General features: G+C 43.9%; 1 protein-coding gene across 2 annotated transcripts in view; it reads right to left on the bottom strand.

Moving 5' to 3' along the window:
- Positions 1–22006, bottom strand: part of LOC124005484 (ephrin type-A receptor 4) — a 93699-nt gene that overhangs the window by 58 nt on the left and 71635 nt on the right. The window contains exons 6-18 of one of the 2 annotated variants that reach the window (XM_046314786.1): positions 20697–20821; positions 20360–20519; positions 19236–19347; positions 18027–18082; positions 17493–17606; positions 16833–17018; positions 9706–9767; positions 9287–9496; positions 9000–9149; positions 8574–8767; positions 7053–7211; positions 5785–6870; positions 1–1405 (exon numbers count right to left, since the gene is read on the bottom strand). The exon at positions 1–1405 is cut by the window's left edge and continues 58 nt beyond it. In XM_046314786.1, coding sequence (XP_046170742.1) covers positions 6756–6870; positions 7053–7211; positions 8574–8767; positions 9000–9149; positions 9287–9496; positions 9706–9767; positions 16833–17018; positions 17493–17606; positions 18027–18082; positions 19236–19347; positions 20360–20519; positions 20697–20821 — 1643 coding nt within the window. In that variant the 3' untranslated portion in view covers positions 1–1405; positions 5785–6755. Of the gene's footprint in view, positions 1406–5784; positions 6871–7052; positions 7212–8573; positions 8768–8999; positions 9150–9286; positions 9497–9705; positions 9768–16832; positions 17019–17492; positions 17607–18026; positions 18086–19235; positions 19348–20359; positions 20520–20696; positions 20822–22006 lie in introns of both variants that reach the window. The other variant, XM_046314785.1, reaches the window with a different exon arrangement.

The following is a 22006-nucleotide window of genomic DNA, read 5'->3' as shown; positions in this document are numbered from 1 at the left end:
AAACTAGATATAAAAGACCATAAATAATGACATAAGTTACATGTACCTAAAATCCTTGACAAAATAAAACAAATGACCAAAAATCAAATCAAAATATTACAACAACAAAAACAAGATTAAAAGAATGTTAGGTCTACATGGCTGGATCATATGGTATCAGAAGGCATACAATGACAAACCTTAATGTGTGTTTTCTTAGGTTGTTTCATCATTAACTAAATGTAAAAGTACTATACAGTACATTCTGTTTTCCTTTCCTCACACTTCTTGCATATTTCACATGACAGGTCGTTGACGGATTAAAACCCTACTTCAGCAAAGAGAAGATCATTGAGCTGGGCTGGTATGGAGGACGGAGGAATCTGTAGTAGGTCAACCATCACATATGATCGGAAAAACATTCAGATAGTAACGATTGTATCATTTGTATATTTTTTAAAGTCCTTTGAATGTAACCTGACCTGCATGTCTGAAACATCTAAATGAAACGAGATCAATGATATTCCCTTCTTATCACCCTTTTCAGCATCATGTTGACTACATACATCCCCTGCTCAAAATCCAGAAAGATTTTTCTTCAGCTCGGGGAGTCCAATCCGCTTTCTATTGAGAGAGCCAATGCAGATGACTGTCCATCTGTCCTTCTGTGTTTCTGTCAGTACAGGAGGCTATTGTCTATATATTCCACTGGATCCCACTACTAAAGCCATTGCAGATAAGGGTGTGTTGAAAACATCAAAACTCTTTAAATGCTGTTGCTGAAGAGGATTGACAGAGCAGGAGTAGTGGCACACTTTACATTGTTTTTGTCGACACAAAGCAGGTCATGAAATTCCAAAAACAAATTCGTAAACCCCCTCCACTGTAGCATAAAAACAGACAACTATTGATATTATTTTGAAGACATCATAGACACTCATACACACACACACACACACACACACACACACACACACACACACACACACACACACACACACACACACACACACACACACACACACACACACACACACACACACACACACACACACACACACACACACACACACACACACACCCTCAACACACTACCACATGCTCACTTTACATGCAAACCAAAACACAAAGGAAAATAAACTTAAAAATTCATAAAACAAGTACATTGTCTGCTGGAGCAGGGTCTAGTTTATATTACATTATTTAAATGTTTTTAAGCGTTGCTGAATCATTCATATTGTTTTCGTAAGCTGTTGATGGTGGTCATGGATCGCTAGTCTGTTTGTCCGTTCTGAAAAATGGAGCGACGCCGAACAGTGAACGTGCCAGTCATGGAGAGATGAAGTTGGAGGAGACTCCAAGGAGAAGAGGAGGAATTCTGGTCATGGAGAGAGACAGGAATCCTGTTGATGAAAGGCGGTGGCAGCTGGAGGAGAGAGAGAGAGAAGTGGGTGGGGGGAGACAGAGAGAGAGAAAGAGAGAAAGCGAGAGAGACAGGGAGAGAGACAGGGAGAGAGAGAGAGACAGGGAGAGAGAGAGAGAGACAGGGAGAGAGAGAGAGAGAGACAGGGAGAGAGAGAGAGAGAGAGAGAGAGAGAGAGAGAGAGAGAGAGAGAGAGAGAGAGAGAGAGAGAGAGAGAGAGAGAGAGAGACAGAGAGAGAGAGAGAGAGACAGAGAGAGAGAGAGAGAGAGAGAGAGAGAGAGAGAGAGAGAGAGACAGGGAGAGAGAGAGAACGAGAGAGAGACAGGAGAGAGAGAGAGAGAGAGAGAGAGAGAGAGAGAGAGAGAGAGAGAGAGAGAGAGAGAGAGAGAGAGAGAGAGAGAGAGAGAGAGACAGGGAGAGAGAGAGAGAGAGAGAGAGAGAGAGAGAGAGAGAGAGAGAGAGAGAGAGAGAGAGAGAGAGAGAGAGAGAGAGAGAGAGAGAGAGAGAGAGAGAGAGAGAGAGAGAGAGAGAGAGAGAGAGAGAGAGATTGTGTGTGAGGGATCACGTCAGCCATGGTTGGTTTTGAAAGTGTTCAGTTTGAATGCCAGTTCTGCCTGGCATAGAACTACTCAAATCTCCTTGTGATGCCGAACAACACATACCAGTTAAAGCATATGGAAAGTTCTAGTCATTCAATGCTTAACAAGAACATCAGCCTTCACCAACCGATACAATGACATCACTGCATTATTGGTTGGCAAAAGCCAACAATGGAAAACATTTCCTTCGTCATGGGAACCGATCCTGAGTCATGCCGCTATGATAGTATTTAAACCCAGGTCTGCAGCCTATTTAAAATCGTTCAAATATTTTAATCATTTGGTTTAGCCTGCCTGGAGTGCCAGACGGGCGGGGTTTGCAGTTTTGCTACTCTTCTATTGATTCCATTGCACTAGGCAAGTGCAATCAAGCCCAGGAAAAGTATTCAAAATGACTTAAAATACTATTTGAACCCAGGTGGGAGCGGCTGTGGTGTGCTGTCTGCTGACCCAGTCAGTGATTAATCGTCCTCATTCACACGCCAGGCGGTTTAGAGCAGTGACTGATCTGAGAACAGGGCTTATTGATCTACTCTACGGCCTCAGGTGCCGGGCTGCTGGTTTATTAACACACCACTCAAACAGCTCAGCACTCAATGAGCTCACCACTGCAGAGAGTTACACAGTATGTACACACTGCAGAGAGAGAGAGAGTTAGATAGTACTACAGTATGTACACACTGCAGAGAGAGAGTTAGACAGTACTACAGTATGTACACACTGCAGAGAGCGAGAGAGAGAGAGAGAGTTAGACAGTACTACAGTATATATACACTGCAGAGAGAGAGTTAGACAGTACTACAGTATGTACACACCGCAGAGAGAGAGTTAGACAGTACTACAGTATGAACACACTGCAGAGAGACAGAGTTACACAGTACTGCAGTATGTACACACTGCAGAGAGAGAGAGAGAGAGAGAGAGAGAGAGAGAGAGAGAGAGAGAGAGAGAGAGAGAGAGAGAGAGAGAGAGAGAGTTAGACAGTACTACAGTATGTACACACTGCAGAGGGTTAGAAAGTGTAATGGCCAACAGTACTGCAGTATATACAGTGCATTCTGAAAGTATTTGACTTTTTCCACATTTACACACAATACCCCAAAACTAAGCAAAAACCTTTGCTAATTACATTTTTTTTATATCACACTTACATAAGTATTCAGACCTTTTAATCAGTACTTTGCTGTTAAGTGACTGTCCCACTGGATGTCATAAGGTGAATGCACCAATTTGTAAGTCGCTCTGGATAAGAGCGTCTGCTAAATGACTTAAATGTAATGTAAATGAAGCACTTTTGGCAGCGATTACAGCCTCTGGTCTTATTGGGTATGACGCTACACGCTTGGCAGTTGGGAGTTTCTCCCATTCTTCTCTGCAGATCCTCTCAAACTCTGTCAAGTTGGATGGGGAGCGTTGCTATACAGCTATTTTCAGGTCTCTCCAGAGATGTTCGTTCGGGTTCAAGTCCGGGCTCTGGCTGGGCCAATCAAGGACTTGGATGTGTGATTAGTCTTGTTGTCCTGTTGGAAGGTGAAACTTCATCCAGTTCTGCGGTCCTGAGCGCTCTGGAGCATGCTTTCCATCAAGGATCTCTCTGTACTTTCCCTCCATCCTGACTAGTCTCCCAGTTCCTGCCTCTGAAAAACATCCCCACAGTATGATGCTGCAACCACCATGCTTCACCGCAAGGATGGTGCCAGGTTTCCTCCAGACGTGACGCTTGGCATTCAGGCAAAATAGTTCCATCTTGGTTTCATCTTGTTTCTCACGGTCTGAGAGTCCTGTTATGCATTAGGGGGCGCTATTAAAATTTTGGGATGAAAAACGTTCCCGTTTTGAACAAGATATTTTGTCACGAAAAGATGCTTGACTATGCATATAATTGACAGCTTTGGAAAGAAAACACTCTGGCGTTTCCAAATCTGCAAAGATATTATCTGTGAGTGCCACAGATCTGATGCTACAGGTGAAACCAAGATAAAATTTCAAACAGGAAATGCCCCAGATTTTGAATGCGCTTTGTTCCATTGTCTCCTTATATGGCTATGAATGCGCAAGGAATGGGCCTACACTTTCTGTCGTTTCCCCAACGTGTCTGCAGCATTGTGACGTATTTGTAGGCATATCATTGGAAGATTGACCATAAGAGACTACATTTACCAGGTGTCCGCTTGGTGTCCCCCGTCGAAATTATTATTATATATTATATATTATAATTATATCTCCAGCTGCATGCATTTTCCCATGTGGTTTAGAGGAGAAACCAAACTGCCACAAATGACTTATCATCAAATAGATATGTGAAAAACACCTTGAGGATTGATTCTAAACAACGTTTGCCATGTTTCTGTCCATATTATGGAGTTAATTTGGAAAAAAGTTTGGCGTTTTGATGACTGAATTTTCGGGGTTTTTTCTCAGCCAAACGTGATGAACAAAACGGAGCGATTTCTCCTACACAAATAATATTTTTGGAAAAACTGAACATTTGCTATCTAACTGAGAGTCTCCTCATTGAAAAGGAGCATTTTATTTGAATGCTTTTCTTGTTTTTGTGAAAATGTTGCCTGCTGAATGCTAGGCTTAATGCTATGCTAGCTATCAATACTCTTAAACAAATGCTTGTTTTGCTATGGTTGAAAAGCATATTTTGAAAATCTGAGATGACAGTGTTGTTAACAAAAGGCTAAGCTTGAGAGCCAATATATTTCTTTAATTTCATTTGCAATTTTCATGAATAGTTAACGTTGCGTTATGCTAATGAGCTTGAGTCTATACTTAAGATCCCGGTTACGGGATTGCTCGTCGCAACAGGTTAAGTGCCATTTGGCAAACTCCAAGCAGGCTTTTATGTGCCTTTTACTGACGAGTGGTTTCCGTCTGGCCACTATCATAGATGCCTGATTGGTGGAGTGCTACAAAGACGGTTGTCCTTCTGGAAGGTTCTCCCATCTCCACAGAGGATCTCTTGGTCACCTCCCAAACCAATGCTGCAGAAATGTTTTGGTACCCTTCCACCAGATCTGTGCCTAGACACAATCTTGTCTCGGAGCTCTATGGACAATTCCTTCGACCTCATAGCTTGGTTTTTGCTCTGACATGCACTGTCAACCGTGGGACCTTATATAGACAGGTGTGTGCCTTTCCAAATCATGTCTAATCAATTGAATTTACCACAGGTGGACAGTTGTAGAACATCTCAAGGATGATGAATAGAAACAGGATGCACTTGAGCTCAATTTCGTGTCTTATAGCAAAGGGCCTGAATACTGAAAAAGTGATCTGTTTTTTATTTTGAATACATTTTCAAACCTTTCTAAAAACCTGTTTTTGCTTTGTCATTATGGGGTATTGTATGTAGATTGATGAGGACATTGTTGTATTTTTTCTCATTTAGAAAAAGGCTGTAACGTAACAAATTGTGGAAAAAGTCAAGGGGTCTGAATACTTTCCAAATGCACTGTACATAATGATCCAGGTCAGACCTGAATAATTTCACATACTATAGTGTTTTATAGTTAATTGTTTTTTTGTTTGTTGTGTTAATGCCAACAAAGATATGTCAAATCAATTCAAATCAAATGAAATGTTATTTATCACATGCTTCAGAAACAACAGGTGTAGACTAACAGTGAAATGCTTACTTATGGGCCCTTTCAACAATGCAGAGAGATAAAAAGATAAATCATTTGTTAAAAATAACAACACAAGGAGTAAATACACAATGAGTAACGATAACATGACTAAAATAACTAAGGGATAGGTAGTTTATAGATCCTTACCATTGTGATTGATGATTGAATAATGTCCAGCATGTATTCTCTTGTTTATTTTGATGTCGTTGTCCTTGTTGTTTTGTTACATATCCATCTCTCCGCAGTAGTGCACAGTCGTGTCCAAATAAATCCCATAATCCTTTGCTCTCAGTTCCACATTCAGGAAACAACTACACAGTAAGAATCCAACTGGTCCAAACAGCTGTCCGTCAAATAACATAGAGCAATAATCAGACCCAGGGGGGCGGGCTGTAATCCAAAAGGGGTGATGAAAGATGTTTGAGGAGGGATGGGATGGTGGTTCGGGAGGACAAGGGGTAGGAATGCACCTCTTTAGATCAAAGACATTCTGAGAAAATGTCCAGAGGGCAACAAAACAGCCCAATCTTGGACAAAACAAGACCAGAACAGAGCAAAAACACAGAACCCCCTTCCCCTCCCTCCTCCATCCCTCCCTCAACCGCTCAGATTCAGAACATCAGTGTTTATCTTGAGGTTGGAATCCTCCATTTTGTCTGTTGGTATTCGAACGTAAAGAAAAGACAATCGAGGATATGGCAGCGAGTCACAGAGAACAAGTCATACACACAGGACAGAACACAGTTACGATACAAAAATCTGCTCTGTGGGTATTCCAGAAAGAACTTTCCAGAAATATTACTCTTGCCTAGAGGAGCGATCCCCTCTGAATTCCTTCCAGACCATTGAAGGCACTCCAGTTGGCCTCTCGGAAAAGCTTTCCATCCATCCCCGTTCTCAGCGTCGCTCGGACAGAAAAACATCCCGTTCTCAATAGGGCAAGGTCTAATATCTGATCAAAAGTGCATATTTCCCACTTTTCTTCTTCTTGTTCTTTTCTTCTTCTTTTAAATCCAATTTAAAGTGCATGGAAGAGGTAAACAATTTGATTGTTCATTTGTCTTTTGATATTTAATTTGTATTATCCGTTAGAAATGAAGTCGTTTCCTTCTCGTTGATCAGACCGGAACCATTCTGCCTTGCATCTGTTGCATTTGGGAGAGCATTCCCTGGACGCTGGTCAGGATCTTATTCTGGTGTGCAGCTGAGGAGATTCCAATTCGGCCCATGTCCCTGTTTTAACAAGAGGAGGAAAGAAAACATTAGGAACCAAGACACACTATGACAGCTTCCTGATTCATATGACAGATTTAACATCCTCTCTAGGTGTCAACCCGGCCTAATATAAATCAGTAAAAAAGTCAGACAGGTCTCTCCTGGATGCATAAATGCTGAGTAAACCAAGCATAACTCACTCCTGTGTCATATGAACCACAGCCTCTGGGGTGGTGTATCCTGCTGCGGTGAAGTTGTCACTGTATCTCTCCATGCCGATGGCCTGCAGCCAGTCCTCCACAGAGCCCAGTGCCGAGGCCACCTCCGGGCTGACCGGCTCCAGGAGGGTGGTGCTGGGTCTGGGGACGGAGAGGGGTGGAGAGTCAGTCTACATCTAGACAACTTGCACTATATTAAAGCAACGGTACCTACAACTTTCAGTTGTCTAACCCACCTAAATCTTTAGTGAGTTTTCTTTTGACCCACCAAATAAAAAAAATGTTATTTTTTTATAAGTACAATCTTTACGCATTGACCGAAATGAATAACCCACTAAATGTGTGTCAAGCTTCCTAAGCCAACATTTTGAGATACTATTGTCATGGCCTTATGGTTAGTGAGGTTTTTCATCATCTGACGTTAGCCTATCACAGGGGTCAGGCACATGTGAACTACAGTCAACCCTGAGACTTTGAAAAAGGAACTGTAATTCTTCAGCCTCTCTTCTTTCTTTCTGACTCTTCCCCCCCCCCCTCTCTCACCTTTTTTTTCTGATGGAATCAGCAGGTTAGACAAACTAAGCGCTAGCATGTGTCCCATCTCTATTTGTCCTCGAAGACAGAAGCCAAGTGAAACACAGTTCCTCCCTTGTGTCACCGACACGGTTAGTTAATCATTATTTAAAGAGAAAACATTAACAACATACACTGTGGCTTTAACCTCCCACTGCTTCTCCTCTAGCATGCAGATATTAATCATGACTCGGTCTTTCTTTCAGGCACTCACCAACACCTTTTCCATTCCTTCATCCCTCCTTCCTTAGCTTCACAACGATATCTGCCATCAAATATTTACACTCACTACGGTCCCGCTACACTGCACCCCTCCTCAATAATTTAACAGGTGTTGGCTGAAAGGCTTGGGCTGCTGGGTTCAATCGCCACTTTGGTCTGGCTGGGGGCTGGGGACTGTTGGGGGGGGGGGCTCTGGGGTAGTACCCCTTACTTTGTTGCGAAATTCGTTGTGAAATACTGTGGTGCTTTGGGCATCTTTCTCCATCTCTAACACCCTGAGCCATGGATTGAGATGTTACTAGGGTCCCCAAGACCTCACCCTTGTTCCTACCCCCCCTGTAAAATCTGTTCATGGGATTCAGTTCCACTAATTATTCCTCTAGGACTCCCTCTCCCATTCTCCCCCTCGTTCACCCTCTCTCTCTCTCCCTCTATCCCTGGGTTAAAGAAGAACATGTCCTCCCTCCCCGACTAGCTCTGGGTCTGTACAAATACACAGTTCCACCTAGGAGTAACGACTCCTACTTAAAGGGGGCTTTTTATAACATACTGCTAGCTACCATTGTAATTCTCAACTCTATTAGAACACATACCTTATTTTACAAGGTGTACCATTCAGTTAATGTTGTATGGAAGTACAGTATATAAAACAGTACTGATTACACACATTACAATAATAGTGAATAAAGTAAGAAATCTCTGTCTCACCGTGTGGTCTCTCCTCCAGTCCTCTTCAGGCTGTTGGGGTTCCGGATCAGTTTGTCCAGCATGTTGACTATCTGGCCAAACTTGGGCCTGTCGCCCCTCTCCCTCTGCCAGCAGTCCAGCATCAGCTGGTGCAGTGCCACGGGGCAGTCCATGGGCGGGGGAAGCCTGTACCCCTCATCTATGGCCTTGATCACCTGTGGGGAGAGAGGGCAGAGGTTAGAGGTTAGGGTTGATGGTAGACTGTGAGACTGTGAGATTACTCAGCCATCCTAATTACACTATAACAATGATGTTATTATAATTGAATAATATGAAGTAATCATGAAAATTGCACAGCTGTAATTACACAGATAATATTTCTATAATGACATTACATCCTTATTATTTGACGTTTTAAACCTGAATGTGTTCTTACTGTAGACTTACATCCTGGTTACTCATGTCCCAATATGGGCGCTCCCCATATGACATCACTTCCCACATTACTATGCCGTAGCTCCACACGTCGCTGGCCGAGGTGAACTTCCTGTAGGCAATGGCTTCTGGGGCTGTCCAGCGAATGGGGATCTTCCCTCCCTGTGATTGACAGGTAACAAACTGATAGTATCGCTCACACTGTACCAAATACATAGGTACATACAAGCATGAAAACGCTGAAATGTATTAACACTACAGCCACACACAAGCTTGTGCACACACACACACTCTCTTACCCTGGTGGTGTATGCAGCCTCGGGGTCATCCTCCAGGACTCGTGACATGCCGAAGTCAGACACCTTACACACCAGGTTGCTGTTGACCAGGATGTTGCGTGCGGCCAGGTCTCTGTGGACATAGCTCATATCAGAAAGGTACTTCATGCCCGAAGCGATGCCACGCAAGATGCCCACCAGCTGGATCACTGTGAAACGCCCGTCATTCTTCTAAAGAAGCAAACAAACAAATCAATGCATGTTAGGTCATGTTTGTATGCAGTGGCAGGATGGGATGATGTTACTCTTTATGACGTTGCTTGGCTGACATTCATGAAGAGGCTAGCGGCTGTAATAGTCATACCTAGAGTTCTGAACATTTGAAAGCAGACACATACCACACAGAGAGTTGAGTACACAGACTGCATTGCATGACTTACCCTCAGAAATGCATCCAACGAACCATTCTCCATGTACTCTGTGACAATCATCACTGGTTTACCTGAAGAAAAGGAGGGAAGGAGGGAGGGAGGGAAATGAAAGGCAGATGATTATGGAGGTAAACGATGCACATCACTGCCCAAAGCAGCAGGAGAGCAGTGCTTCTCAGGGGTGTGTGTGGTGTGTAGTGTGTGTTGTGTTGGGAGGGGGTACATCATTCGTCTCAGTCCCGTAGTGATTAAATTAGTTCAGTGTAACAGTGTGTCCTCACGTCTCCTCCTTACTCTACACAGAAAGAGGGATCTCTACTGTAACATAACACCACCTCCCACCCACACACACACACACACACACACACACACACACACACACACACACACACACACACACACACACACACACACACACACACACACACACACACACACACACACACACACACACACACACACACACACACACACACACACCTAGTACACTAACAAGCAAACAAGCAAACTGTTTCCACATGTTGTTGTGAAATGTTGTGCACACTGTTTAGTGTTACAGCGACTGTTTCCACATGTTGTTGTGTTACAGCCCTAGACTGTTTCCACATGTTGTTGTGTTACAGCCCTAGACTGTTTCCACATGTTGTTGTGTTACAGCCCTAGACTGTTTCCACATGTTGTTGTGTTACAGCCCCCAGACTGTTTCCACATGTTGTTGTGTTACAGCCCTAGACTGTTTCCACATGTTGTTATGTTACAGCCCTAGACTGTTTCCACATGTTGTTGTGTTACAGCCCTAGACTGTTTCCACATGTTGTTGTGTTACAGCCCTAGACTGTTTCCACATGTTGTTGTGTTACAGCCCTAGACTGTTTCCACATGTTGTTGTGTTACATCCCTAGACTGTTTCCACATGTTGTTGTGTTACAGCCCGAGACTGTTTCCACATGTTGTTGTGTTACAGCCCGAGACTGTTTCCACATGTTGTTGTGTTACAGCCTGAATTTAAAATGGATTACATGTAGACTTGTTTGTCACTGTCCTACACACAATACACCATAATGTCAAAGTGGAATTCCTATTTTTTATTGTTATGTTAACTAATGAATTTAAAATGAAAAACTGAAATGTCTTGATTCAATAAGTATTCAACCTCTTTGTTATGTCAAGCCTAAAGAAGTTCAGGAGTAAAAATGTGCTTCACAAGTCACATAATAAGTTGCATGGACTCACTCTGTGTGTAACATGATTTTTGAATGACTACCTCATCTCTGTACCCCACACATACAATTATCTGTAAGGTCTATTATTCGAGCAGTGAATTTCAAACACAGATTCAACCACAAAGACCAGGGAGGTTAATACCTCGCAAAGGTGGGCACCTATTGGTAGATGTGTAAAATGTTTTATAAAAAGTAGACATTGAATATCCCTTTAGGCATGGTGAAGTTATTAATTACACTTTGGATCGTGTATCAATACACCCAGTCACTACAGGCATCATTCCTAACTAAGATGCCAGAGAGGAAGAAATCATGAGGTCAATGGTGACTTTAAAACAGTTACAGAGTTTAATGGCTGTTAATGGTAGTTACTTCACAATACTAACCTAATTTACAGATTGAAATGAAGGGGGCCTGTACAGAATTAAAACATGCATCCTGTTTGCAACAAGGCACTAAAGTAATACTGCAACAAGGCACTAAAGTAGTACTGCAACAAGGCACTAAAGTAATACTGCAACAAGGCACTAAAGTAGTACTGCAACAAGGCACTATAGTAGTACTGCAACAAGGCACTAAAGTAACACTGCAACAAGGCACTAAAGTAATACTGCAACAAGGCACTAAAGTAATACTGCAACAAGGCACTAAAGTAACACTGCAACAAGGCACTAAAGTAGTACTGCAACAAGGCACTAAAGTAGTACTGCAACAAGGCACTAAAGTAATACTGCAACAAGCCACTAAAGTAATACTGCAACAAGGCACTATAGTAACACTGCAACAAGGCACTAAAGTAACACTGCAACAAGGCACTATAGTAACACTGCAACAAGGCACTAAAGTAACACTGCAACAAGGCACTAAAGTAACACTGCAACAAGGCACTAAAGTAACACTGCAACAAGGCACTATAGTAACACTGCAACAAGGCACTATAGTAATACTGCAACAAGGCACTAAAGTAACACTGCAACAAGGCACTAAAGTAGTACTGCAACAAGGCACTAAAGTAATACTGCAACAAGGCACTAAAGTAGTACTGCAACAAGGCACTAAAGTAATACTGCAACAAGGCACTAAAGTAGTACTGCAACAAGGCACTAAAGTAATACTGCAACAAGGCACTAAAGTAGTACTGCAACAAGGCACTAAAGTAATACTGCAACAAGGCACTAAAGTAATACTGCAACAAGGCACTAAAGTAATACTGCAACAAGGCACTAAAGTAATACTGCAACAAGGCACTAAAGTAATACTGCAACAAGGCACTAAAGTAATACTGCAACAAGGCACTAAAGTAGTACTGCAACAAGGCACTAAAGTAATACTGCAACAAGGCACTAAAGTAGTACTGCAACAAGGCACTAAAGTAACACTGCAACAAGGCACTAAAGTAGTACTGCAACAAGGCACTAAAGTAGTACTGCAACAAGGCACTAAAGTAATACTGCAACAAGCCACTAAAGTAATACTGCAACAAGGCACTATAGTAACACTGCAACAAGGCACTAAAGTAACACTGCAACAAGGCACTATAGTAACACTGCAACAAGGCACTATAGTAATACTGCAACAAGGCACTAAAGTAACACTGCAACAAGGCACTAAAGTAACACTGCAACAAGGCACTATAGTAACACTGCAACAAGGCACTATAGTAATACTGCAACAAGGCACTAAAGTAACACTGCAACAAGGCACTAAAGTAGTACTGCAACAAGGCACTAAAGTAAGTACTGCAACAAGGCACACTAAAGGCACTAAAGTAGTACTGCAACTAAAAGGCACTAAAGTAATACTGCAACAAGGCACTAAAGTAGTACTGCAACAAGGCACTAAAGTAATACTGCAACAAGGCACTAAAGTAGTACTGCAACAAGGCACTAAAGTAATACTGCAACAAGGCACTAAAGTAATACTGCAACAAGGCACTAAAGTAATACTGCAACAAGGCACTAAAGTAATACTGCAACAAGGCACTAAAGTAATACTGCAACAAGGCACTAAAGTAATACTGCAACAAGGCACTGCAACAAGCACTAAAGTACTGCAACAAGGCACTAAAGTAATACTGCAACAAGGCACTAAAGTAGTACTGCAACAAGGCACTAAAGTAGTACTGCAACAAGGCACTAAAGTAATACTGCAACAAGGCACTAAAGTAATACTGCAACAAGGCACTAAAGTAGTACTGCAACAAGGCACTAAAGTAATAAGTAATACTGCAACAAGGCACTAAAGTAGTACTGCAACAAGGCACTAAAGTGCAACAAGTACTGCAACAAGGCACTAAAGTAATACTGCAACAAGGCACTAAAGTAATACTGCAACAAGGCACTAAAGTAGTACTGCAACAAGGCACTAAAGTAATACTGCAACAAGGCACTAAAGTAATACTGCAACAAGGCACTAAAGTAATACTGCAACAAGGCACTAAAGTAGTACTGCAACAAGGCACTAAAGTAATATTGCAACAAGGCACTAAAGTAATACTGCAACAAGGCACTAAAGTAATACTGCAACAAGGCACTAAAGTAGTACTGCAACAAGCCACTAAAGTAATACTGCAACAAGGCACTAAAGTAGTACTGCAACAAGCCACTAAAGTAACACTGCAACAAGGCACTAAAGTAATACTGCAACAAGGCACTATAGTAATACTGCAACAAGGCACTATAGTAATACTGCAACAAGGCACTAAAGTAGTACTGCAACAAGGCACTATAGTAATACTGCAACAAGGCACTAAAGTAGTACTGCAACAAGGCACTATAGTAATACTGCAACAAGGCACTATAGTAACACTGAAAAAACTGTGGCAAAGCATTTACATTTTTGTCCTGACTAGAACATGTTTGGGGCAAATCCAATACAACACATTACTGAGTACCACTCTCCATATTTTCAAGCATAGTGGTGGTTGCATCATGTTATGGTTATACATGTAATTGTTGAGGACTGGAGAGGTGTTAAGGATTAAAAAATAAACGGAATGGATCTAAGCACAGGCAAAACCTTAGAGGAAACCTGAATCAGTCTGATTTCCAGCCGACACTAGGAGATGAATTCACCTTTCAGCAGGACAATAGCCTAAAACACAAGGCCAAATCTACACTGGAGTTGCTTACCAAGAAAACAGTGAATGTTCCTGAGTGGTTGAGTTACAGTGTTGACTTAAATCTGCTTGAAAATCTATGGTAAGACCTGAAAATGGTTGTGCAGCAATGATCAACAATCAATATGACAGAGTTTGAAGAATTTAGAAAAGAATAATGGGCAAATGTTGCACAATCCAGGTGTGGAAAGCTTTTAGAGACTTACCCAGAAACTCTCACAGCGGTAATCTCTGCCAAAGGTGATTCTACAAATAATTGACTCAGGGGTGTGAGGGGTCTAAAGCTAAAGTTCTCCAACTCTGCGTTGGACTGGTCCGATTGTCAAGAGGCTGTCAGCCACGGCTCTGTGCGACGTGTGATTGGTGCTCCATGATATACAGGACTTCAGCAGCATCCCAAAGAGGATGTGGAGTTCAACTTGAGAGGGGAGCCGCTTTGTCAACCATCTTTGCTCTGTTTTGTTGTCCCCTGCTGCCCCCGGGCTGCCACTGATTGACAACTCGCCAAACAAGTCCGAGAAGCGTCTGACCTACGACCCTCAGCTCGCCCCTTCTCAGCCCTGCCCTCTTCCTCCCAGCCTATTTGCATGCTAATGTCTTGTTTACTGAATACGTCCTGCCGCCTTTGGTAATGAACTCTGGGCAGGGGCCCCGCCAATAAGCCGATTATCACCTGTCCCAAAAAATGTATAGGGATGGTAGAAGACAACGTATAAGAGAACGTTGAATAACAATGAGGTAACGTTAGGAGAACGTTATTATAGAGAGCGGAGGCTGGTGGGAGAACACAAAGAGGCCAGCCACTAACACTCACTGGAGCGTTCTTTCTTTCCTTCTTTTTTTATAAAAGGGTTCTTTCTAATTTAGCAGTGCTGACATTATGTAAATGTGGGAATTTAAATGCATCACTTCCTAAAGGAAAGCTGTGAAGGAGCAAAGTGTTAACAACTCCCGATGGACAGTTTTGAATTATGTCAGAGTGACGCTGAGAAAAAATAAATAAATGGCCAAGATGACAGGCTATACTGCCTCAGCTCTGAGTCTCTGATGTTAGCCTATTTATGTATTTAGTGCATATTTAGACTTCATCAATAATTAACAAGACTTAATTGGCCTCTTGGACAGGCGGTGCTGCCGTACTGAGGCGAGATGGAAGTCCCTTTTAACTAGATCGGAATAGGGAGGGAATTCAAATAATGGATTCTTAATAGATTCCACCGACACACTCAAGTGTGAAGGACCAATTGCTGAGAAACGGCGTCAAGCTTTTTGTCATGACAAAGACGGGAGGAAGGGGAGAGGGAAGGAGATGGATATTGGATGCAGTCCTCCTCGCTTAAACTTTCTCTCTTTTTAAGTCTGTTTCTGTTTCCAGTCTGGTATCTCATTTACCCGTTCTCTTCATCTTCTCTGTGTCTGTTTGTCTTTCAGCCTCCCCTATGCTTTCTCAATCGTTCTACCCATGGATACGACAAGATGTTTAGAGTTGAGGGTGTGAATTTTTTGTGTCTGCTGATGCGTATTTTGCGTCACTCTGCTCATACGGGAGTTGTAAAGAGCTAGTAATGATTTTAGTCATGATTTTTTAGTAATTATTTTTTGGGGGTGATTTATCAGGGGGAGCTGCAACACCCTCAGCAACCCTACTTCCCACAGCTATGGTTCTAACCCCCACTATACCCCTCTCCTCTCTCCTAATCTTACACCCTCTCACGTGTTATCCTCCTCTATATCTCATCCTCTCTCTTCTGCTCATCTCCTATTTCTATCCGTCACTTATCTCTGATTCCCTTCTTTCCTCCCAATCCCTGCCTCCCCCCCCCCCTCTTCTCAATTCAATGAAATTCTGTCTCTCCGTTGAGAGGTCTGATGTGTGCTAAGTGATCAGGCCTGTAGTGTGTATGGTTGTGTCATGGCAGGCTGTGGCTGTGCAGACTGAATGGCTGACTGGGATTGGTCTTATCTCCTAGAGAGGAGGACAGATGTGGCAGTATGTCCATCTAACCAGCCAACAGCCAAGATAACTGGGACTCTGAGGTAACAGTCACACACACATGTACCTAATCAAAGGTGAACAGACACACATTCATAGTAAAAGGCAATAAATAAAACGCTAAACCAGTATGTCATCAATACAAACTCTCACGCTCAAACACACATGCACACAATGCACTACAAGTTGAACACACAACTAGTTTCCCAAACGTACACCCCCTCCCCCAACACACACTCTAAACAACAGCGTCTGGTATGGTGGCAGTACAGGGTCTGTCCTGCAGATAGGATATCACTCTCTAACCCCAAACACATTTACAGCTGACACTATGATTAATGAGCTAGCTACAGCGCAGGACACATTAACCCTGTAGCCGACCTGGACCAGACCTGTTCCATCTGGACTCCAACCACCTGGGGATTCCCAGGATGGGATCCGTGTCCGGACCCCACCACTCCTCGCCCCTATCCAAGGCCCTCTGGGTAACCAGGCTTGGATGTTAAAGCCCCCCCCCCCTCCCTTGCTATCTCCAAACTCACCCACAACCACAGACGTGGTGTGTAATGATTTAAGTCTTTATCTGAGCTTGTCCCGTTCAGGATTATTTAATCACCTCATAGTTTATGTTTTCCATAGGTGAAATATAGAGTATATGATTGGTTCTCTATATTATAAGCTCCACAATACGTTGAATTACTCATGTATTTACATTTACTTGCATTTATTTAAATTGTGCATTTTAAATCATTTTAAATTATTGTAATCTAGCTAAATACTCTCCAATCAGGAGCCTACTTACACTTGGTGACCACTCCCTCCAGGTGAATGATGTTCGGATGGTCAAATTGGCCCATGATGCTGGCCTCAGACAGGAAGTCCCGCCTCTGCTTGTCTGTGTATCCCGCTTTCAGGGTCTTAATGGCGACACAGATCTCCCTCTTTCCTGGCATCTTCAGACGACCACTGCACACCTCCCCAAACTCACCTGGAAGACACACACACACACAATCCTTATTATAAAACACACACACACCTTATTATAAAACGCACACACACCTTATCAAACTCACAGAAAAAATACATACCCATACATTTTCAACATGGTGAAGAAAGACCTAATAACAGGTACCACACACTTATTTTTAGTGGAGGGAGAGAAGGGAACAGGTGGTGGTGGGAAACGGGGCTGTACTTGAATCATTGAATGACCCCCTCTGATCCCCAATCCCTCCTTCTCAGTTGAGCAGAAAGAGAGCAAGAGAGAGGAAATGGCTATTGATTATTTTCTATTATTGGTCACCAGCTAACTTTTTGCACTGGAAAACAGGGACATTACATTTTCCCTCCCAAGTCATTGTTTTCTCTATTGACCCAATGAGTCTGGCCAAATATTACCAGTCTGACAGAACGGTCATGTTGACATAGTAAACGTATAGCCAATAATAAGTCTAGTCCGTACCGATGCCAATGACTTTCTCAATCTTGATACAGGAAACGTCGATCTCCTTGGCAAACTCTCGGACAGCCTGGTTGGGGTCCTCGTAGGTGAAGGGGTCTATGTATATCCTCACTCCTGAGAGAAAGGAGGAGGGAAAGGGACGTTGAATGCATTCTGACCAGCAGAGCTCCATCTGTTCCTCATTTTCCCCATGATGTGGGCTATACTGCCTTCCTCTCTTCTCCTTGATCCTTTAATTCCTCAACTTCTACATTAAAACAATGTCTCTGTTAGATTGGTGTAATAACTCTTTTAAAAAATTATATGAATGTATCTTCTCAATAGGTTCTCACTGGAAAACACTGTTAGAAATATGACATTACTTTTGGAATATACATTTAATTCACACTTTTTTACAAACATACTTTTTTATTACTCTATTAACCAATGTAATACTTTTTTCAGCGGCTCTTCTGGCAACGATTAAATAATGAATGGTGCTGCTCATCAGTGAACGTTGATATTAGCGTAGGATGAGTAAAGTGAGTGGTCTACCTTGGTGTAGGTGTTTCTCTTCATCAGCATCCTGCTTGGCCTTACTGTACTTACTCCTTCTGGGGAGAAAAACAACATGGCTGACGTGGTTAGCACGGTTCAGCAGCACGGAGCAAGTCCATGGTGTTATTATTCACTGGCTGTTTAAGACCACCAGATCTGTAGGACAATGTTGCACTAATGACTTTAAAACATGACAATGTGCCTCTCTGTCATTTTAATGACTGTTAAACAGCTCTGTGAGCCACGCTGAGCACTGCCCACCCACTCCTCCTCCACAGGATGGTCAAGACACAATGACAGACACTTACCTTCAATGAATATGAATCAAAGATGGCCACCTGCTTGGCTGGGAGAGCCGCAATCACACACACATGCACGCACACACACACGCAAACATCCCCCTCTCCATCTCCCACACACTCTCATACATATAGAAGTGCGCAATCACACAGGAGTGTACACACACACACAGGCCAGTAAAAGACAGAGCGTGGTTAAAGCGTGAAGAGAGAGACCCCATCTGCATGTAATCCCATCTGTGTGTCACTGCTTGTCCTGCTCTACTGCTCGCTGGTTACCACTCTCTGATTGGGTCCCCACAAATCCACCTGCTCTCTCTGTGTCTGTCTGTCTGTCTGTCTGTCTGTCTGTCTGTCTGTCTGTCTGTCTGTCTGTCTGTCTGTCTGTCTGTCTGTCTGTCTGTCTGTCTGTCTGTCTGTCTGTCTGTCTGTCTGTCTGTCTGTCTGTCTGTCTGTCTGTCTGTCTGTCTGTCTGTCTGTCTGTCTGTCTGTCTGTCTGTCTCTTTCTTTCCCTCGCTCTCTCTCCACAGGTCACAGTAACTAACTACCGCCCCGTATTATAGCCACAGCGAGATATAAAGGGATAGAGATGGAGGGAGGAGAGGGGGAGAGAGGAAAGAGGAGATGGAGTGGGAGAAGAGGAGCGAGGGTCGCTGATTACATCTCTTCAGCTGTCACACCGTCAATCATGGGGCTGTGTGTATGTGTGTGTGTGTGTGTTTGTATGTGTGTGTGTTTGTGTGTGTGTGTTTGTGTGTGTGTGTGCGTGCACTTATCGCCAACGTGTGACAGACTATGCAGCTGCCAAGCAAGACATTCTCATCACGACGGCAAGATGGAAAGAAAGAAAACAGAGAGGGGGAGAGTGAGAAAGGGAGAGAGGGAGGTGGGGGGATGAGAGTCTCACCTCCTGCTGATGACGAAGGCACTGATGAGGATGAGGAGGAGAACAACACTGCCCACCACAGATACCAGCAGCACTGTGGAGTTAGTCCCATCTCCGATGATAGGAGCTGGAACTGAATATGGGAGGGAGGGAGGGAGGGAGGGAGGGAGGGAGGGAGGGAGGGAGGGAGGGAGGGAGGGAGGGAGGGAGGGAGGGAGGGAGGGAGGGAGGGAGGGAGGGAGGGAGGGAGGGAGGGAGGTGAAAGAAGAGGAGAAGACAAGGGAGTGAAAATTGAATACAAATGCAGTGAGAAAGAGAGAGAAAAGGGAGAGGTAGAGAAAGAGTGGGTGGACAGAAACAGGGTAAAGTCAATATCATTCAGTCTGATCAGGTCCAGAGACGTAAACCCTACAGTACATGTTCCCCTCTCCCTTCCTCTCTCCCTCTGTGTGTGGCCCAGAGTATTTGTACCTGTTCCGTATCCTCCATTGAGACACAATGCAGTACCATTCCACTGAGCAAAGAGCTGTGTGCCTCTATGTTAATCTCTATGTCACCACACAGACACCTCTTCTTAGAGGGATCCCAGTGTTTCACTACAGGACAGAACAGAGTCATCCTGCCCACACTATGTCTATCTCTATGTCACCACACAGACACCTCTTCTTAGAGGGATCCCAGTGTTTCACTACTGAACAGAACAGAGTCATCCTGCCCACACTATGTCTATCTCTATGTCACCACACATACACCTCTTCTTAGAGGGATCCCAGTGTTTCACTACTGGACAGAACAGAGTCATCCTGCCCACACTATGTCTATCTCTATGTCACAGAACAGTCACACACACTATCTCTTCTTAGAGGGATCCCAGTGTTTCACTACTGGACAGAACAGAGTCATCCTGCCCACACTATGTCTATCTCTATGTCACCACACAGACACCTCTTCTTAGAGGGATCCCAGTGTTTCACTACTGGACAGAACAGAGTCATCCTGCCCACACTATGTCTATCTCATTCATGTTCCGACGTCTTAGAGGCTGTGAGAAAGATGTAAGTGGGTAGCGAGTGTCACTTCCTCTGTGTCACTGTGACATCTTCACCGTGATTTGCTTGATGCTGTCTAGTCAGTGCTCCACTCACCAGAGTTGGTGATGAACTGGAAGGGAGCGCTGAACTCTCCATAGCCGGCGGCGGTGCGAGCACGCACGTGGAACACGTAGGAAGTCAGAGGGGTCAGGCCTTTGATGTCAGTGTTCCTAGATGACGTCTTGATGATGCGATAACTCCTCTCATTCTGGTCCTGAAGGACAGAGAAAATAGTTTGGGTGGTTTTCCTGGCATGTCACAGGTTCTTACTTCAGCTTCACCTTTTCACTCTTAATAAAAATGGACGATTCTCAACCTGTCAGGTTCAATGTTATTTTGAAGCATGGGGCAAAAAGCTGCATTTCCCAGAGAACTGCCTTTCCCACCTCACCTTCTCGTAGTATTTGACTTCGTACTCCAGGATGACCCCGTTGGCTTTCTCCGGCTGCTGCCAGGCCAGAGAGATGGTGTGTCTGGTGATGTCCTTGGCCTGGATCGAGTTGACGGGAGACGGGGCTAGGGAGAAAAAGAATAGAAAAAAAGAGAGATTTTAGCATTGACCTTTCCTGTCTTGTTGTTTTGACCATCTGAGCCACTATATCTGCTTCTTTCCTATTGCTCTTTCTGAGACAGTCAAGCACCAGACCAGGCCATGAGGCAATCAACTCTGTCTGTCTGTCTGTCAGCTTGGCTCCCAGTCGAAGAGCTTAGGCACTGTACAGATAAATGACTACGGCTACAGCGTTACAGCTAAGGAGTCCAAGGGTCCAATGGTGAGGCGCTACTGCTAACCAGGCGGTTTGAAAACATCAAAACAACCCATCCCAATGGCTTCTCCACATAGCAGATGCTCCAAGCTAAGCTATCTCACTTCCTGTCCCACCAATTCTTCAGTCACCCTGTGAAACCACTACATTGCTGTGACATCTCCCCTGCTGTTGCCCTGTTTAATTTACCTTTATTCAACTCGGCAAGTCAGTTAAGAACAAATGCTTATTTACAATGACGGCCTAGGAACGGTGGGTTAACTGCCTTGTTCAGGGGAAACAACAGATTTTTACCTTGTCAGCTCAGGGATTCAATCTTGCAACCTTTCGGTTACTAGTCCAACGCTCTAACCACTAGGCCACCTGCTGGTTACTAGTCCAACGCTCTAACCACTAGGCCACCTGCTGGTTACTAGTCCAACGCTCCAACCACCAGGCCACCTGCTGGTTACTAGTCTAACGCTCTAACCACTAGGCCACCTGCTGGTTACTAGTCCAACGTTCCAACCACCAGGCCACCTGCTGGTTACTAGTCCAACGCTCTAACCACCAGGCCACCTGCTGGTTACTAGTCCAACGCTCCAACCACCAGGCCACCTGCTGGTTACTAGTCCAACGCTCCAACCACCAGGCCACCTGCTGGTTACTAGTCCAACGCTCTAACCACCAGGCCACCTGCTGGTTACTAGTCCAACGCTCTAACCACCAGGCCACCTGCTGGTTACTAGTCCAACGCTCTAACCACCAGGCCACCTGCCCGTCTTCAACGGAGCCAATCAATAGTTTTATTAAACGTAGACAGAGATCATTATCTAAAGGCCATTCTACAGCAGCACATGATGAGACAGTATTTCAACCAGCTGCTCTTTGTCTGTGTTACCACTTCAACATGTGAAGGTTAAAACACAGATAACAGCTCACACACACTCCCTCC

Source organism: Oncorhynchus gorbuscha, linkage group LG19, assembly GCF_021184085.1.
Source record: "Oncorhynchus gorbuscha isolate QuinsamMale2020 ecotype Even-year linkage group LG19, OgorEven_v1.0, whole genome shotgun sequence".
NCBI classification, from domain to species: Eukaryota; Metazoa; Chordata; class Actinopteri; order Salmoniformes; family Salmonidae; genus Oncorhynchus; species Oncorhynchus gorbuscha.
The sequence above is the reverse complement of the archived record's forward strand: the minus strand, read 5'-3'. Positions and strand labels throughout refer to the sequence as shown.